Genomic DNA, 4,187 nt, shown 5'->3' with positions numbered 1-4,187 from the left:
TCTACTGATCAGTGAAAATATCTGTTAGCATAGCCAGAAAGACATATTGGGGAAGTTTTGTGCCTAAAGATTTTAAATAATTCAATGGACTTTCATCAGGAAATGATGCCATTATAAATCTACATTGTCTTCCAAAATACAAGCCTAAGAACTTTGAACAAGGTGAGTCATTTTTTAATCAATTTGATCGGGATTAATTTTAGCATTGTAGTTTGTTGGAGGTATGTTTTTAGTATTTGGGGAAGCATTATTTTTGTCACAGAGAATATGTTGCTCAATCACAAATAGGAAAAGCCAAAAATAAACTTAAAAAATGAAAAGAGGCAAATGGAGTGGTGATGTGGGGCCCCACATTGAAGTGATGTGTTTGACCATAACTAGTCATTTGATTTCTCTGAACCTAGGTTTGTCAGTGGTTACACATATTGAAATGACGAAGGAGATCAATACGTATTACCTATAAAGGATTAACCATTTGCTGGACACACTAACACTTATCATCTATATAGTCATAAGTTTTGAGGCTAAGACAATTTACTTATTGGTTTTGGGATGCTTATCTATAAGAATGTTTAAAATGCACCTCACCGTAACTTTTGCAAAATAAAATGAGAACTATGTCATTGCTACATTCATATACAAAAGGCTCAGTAAGTTTAGGTACTCTTTTATCTCTATAAATGTTAACAATATGCTTAAGATGAACAAGATGAGATTGATAAAAATTGTAACCAATTTTCTCAATTCAATGTAAACAATCAATGATATTTCATGTTATTCCAATCTATTAAATAAGGTCTCATAATAAAAAGTTCATTAGGCTTTACTATAAATATACTCTGAGTTCTAGCTCTGATATACCCCATGTCCTAAAAATTCAAGTGTCAGTTTTACTTGAATATTGAGTCCACTCAAAGTAACTGTTGCCTTCTATCACCTAGCAACATGTCCTATTTCAATTCAGAAAGAAAAAATCATTGTGTAATTATCTTCAATATTTATGATACCCTGAGCTCTAATATATGCAATAATAATAAAATACAAACATGTCTTTCTAAACATGGAATTCATAATCACAGAGTTTTGTCATTCAGTACCTTCTTTTGGAATATCACTTTCTGGGAGATTTGTTGGTATCTTTCTTTGTATTAAATTTCATTAAATGAAGCAAATAGGAAAGTTTTGTCTCTAAGTCCAAGTCCCATATCCTAAAAACAGATTTTTTAACTGATCTTGTCATTTTTATGATAATGAAAAACATTGGTTTACTTGTAAAACAAAATTTTAGTTTATTTCATCAAACAAAATAGTTGAGGGTTATAAAATACTTGAGGGTTACACAATTCTACAACACATGCATCTAATACTGATTCTTGAAGTATTCATGTCTTATGGAATGAAGTATCATATTAAATTAGTTATGAAGAAAAATTGTCATTTCACAAAGCACACAAAATAATAGTGCAATATCTTCTTGATGCAGGAGAGGAGTAACATTTCATCAGGTAATGATGTCACAGAATATCCTGATTTGCCCTGATCTTAATGTTTTCTGTTTTAAAACCAGGGCAATGCCCAGCATAAAAGTAAAATGCAGAAAAGTGTTGCGTTGGGCAGACTTAACAAATATGATATATGTAGCCAGTGAACAGATGCTCCTGTATCAGAACCTTGGTAAAAGTCATGACAGGTCACAACAGTGATTGCTAAACATCCGGTCATCACAGCCATGAGTCATGACAAGACATTTTCATTTATTAATCTTAACTCTCACAAAAGCATCAACATCAATTGTGTACAGAATCCATAATCTGTGACATATTTTATTTGTTATTTACCTACATAAAGAAGATGCCACTGACCACAGGTGCATTTGATTCTGGGTTCTTTGAGGTCATCAGGAAATGGAAACATGACAATGGAAGAGAGACTATTCACATCATATTTTTTGATTAGAGAGGAACTTAAAAAACATGTAATGGCTTTGCTATCAAGAACGTGATTTTGTGTGATGGTCACATTTTTGAGAAAGGCAAAGAAGTAGGGAAGTAAGAGGCAGGGAAGCAAGGTTAATTTATCTGAAATAGGCATGTTGAGGAAGCCAGCTAAACTGAAATAAAGCCATTAAAGACAGGGAAGGCATAAGTAATACAGGTCTTAGAATATGAACAAAAAGATTTGGAATTATGTGTGCCAGTTACTCTTTTGGTATGCTGTGTTAAATTAATGTCCATGGAGGAAGGCAACCGTTTCTCTGACTTGATAAATCAAGAGCTCTGTTCCTGGGCATGAGTTATCTAGAGAGGAATGTTTTGGTGGCCTTGGGATCTGTGCTGGCTGTGATAATGGGCTTTCTATTTAAAAGTCACTCACTGAGCTGCAACCAGAGAAAACTTGATGAGCAGAAAACTGTCATATTCAATGAAAAGCAATTTGTTCTTTTCTAGCATTTATAAAGTCAGAGCTTTCTATGCAACTGCTCTGTTTCATTTCATGTTCTTCACTTTGTTTTTGCTTTTATTCTTTCAAGGAAGTTTAACAAGCAGTTAAATTTTCATGGAGATATGGAATCAAACTTCAAATGATTTCATTCTGTTGGGGTTGCTTCCCCCAAATCGAACTGGCTCACTTCTCTTACTCCTTATCATCTTCGTATTCTTTCTCGCTTCATTGGGGAACTCAACAATGATTCACCTCATACGCGTGGATTCCCGGCTCCACACTCCAATGTACATTCTCCTCAGCCAGCTCTCCCTTATGGACATGATCTACATCTCCACCACTGTCCCCAAGATGGTGGTCAACTTCTTGTCAGGTCAGAAAACGATCTCCTACCTGGGATGTGGGGTTCAATGCTTCTTCTTTGTAACTATGGCAGGGTCTGAAGGTTTAATCCTGGCTTCTATGGCCTATGACCGATATGTGGCCATCTGCCACCCTCTCCATTATCCCATCCGCATGAGTAAAATGAAGTGTGTGAAGATGATCATAGGAACTTGGATGTTGGGGATCACCAATGCTGTACCACACACATTCTATGTTCTCCATATTCCTTACTGCCGGTCCAGGGCCATTGATCACTTTTTCTGTGATATCCCAGCCATGGTGACTATAGCCTGTATGGACACCTGGGTCTATGTCTATGAGTATATGGTTTTTGCGAGCATAGTTTTCTTTCTCCTCATTCCTTTCCTTGGAATCACAGCTTCCTATGGTCGGGTGCTTTTTGCTGTCTACCATATGCGCTCCAAAGAGGGAAAAAAGAAGGCCTTCACCACCTGTTCCACACATATAACTGTGGTGACATTTTACTATGCACCATTTATCTATACTTATCTCAGGCCAAAGAGTCGCCGCACCCCAGAAGAAGACAAGATTCTGGCTGTTTTCTACACCATTATGACCCCCATGCTCAATCCCATTATCTACAGCTTGAGAAATAAGGAAGTTCTGGGAGCCATGACAAGAGTATTTCCAATATTCTCCTCCAAGAAGAAATAATCATGGCTGCTCTTACTCATCTTTTTTTCCCTGTCCATATTTACTAGAACATCTGAAAACACCACTGTCTGATAGAAAATCAATGTGATTCACCTATGTAATTTAATATTTTCTAATAGCCATATTTAAAAAAATAACTTACCAAACTATAATCTGGTGTTCGAAAATAATGTTATAATCAATACTGGAGGAATTATACATTGTTATAATATATGATATGAAATAGGTTGTATTGCTTATATCTGCATATATATATATTACTATTATAACTGCATCATAATAATTGACATATTATTACTACCATATATGATCTATTGTAAAAGTTAATGCATCTCCACTTTGTTTTCATTGTAGTAATTTAAAGTCTTGTTTGCATTTTATATGTAAAGAATATTACAGTTCTGAATAAAAATATATGAAGTGCCCAATTGTTTATTATGTTCAACATGTTATGTTCAACATGTTTATTATGTTGAACATCACTGAATTAGAATATCCAATAAAGTGTTTGTTAAATAAACATATATACAAAAATCCATGCCTTTATTCATTATTCAATTTTTCAAACTTTGTTATAAAATATTTGGATGCAGGAAATGAAATAACAAGAAAACAACAGCCTAATGTGGTATGAGTTTGCTTATCATTTATAAAAAGCTTTTATTGAAGTAATACTTACAATATAA

The 4,187-nt window shown here is 34.4% G+C and overlaps 1 protein-coding gene across 1 annotated transcript; it reads left to right on the top strand.

Moving 5' to 3' along the window:
- Nucleotides 1–2,556: 2,556 nt before the first annotated feature.
- On the top strand, nucleotides 2,557–3,501 carry LOC311182937 (olfactory receptor 2L13-like; the record flags this gene model as incomplete). Its single annotated transcript, XM_084252092.1, has 1 exon — nucleotides 2,557–3,501. One exon carries the CDS (start codon nucleotides 2,557–2,559, stop codon nucleotides 3,499–3,501), a length of 945 nt encoding a protein of 314 aa, XP_084108218.1.
- Between the last annotated feature and the right edge of the window lie 686 nt (nucleotides 3,502–4,187).

This window comes from Talpa europaea, assembly GCF_964194135.1.
Source record: "Talpa europaea genome assembly, chromosome: 13".
NCBI lineage: Eukaryota > Metazoa > Chordata > Mammalia > Eulipotyphla > Talpidae > Talpa > Talpa europaea.
This window is presented reverse-complemented; position numbering and strand designations above follow the sequence as displayed.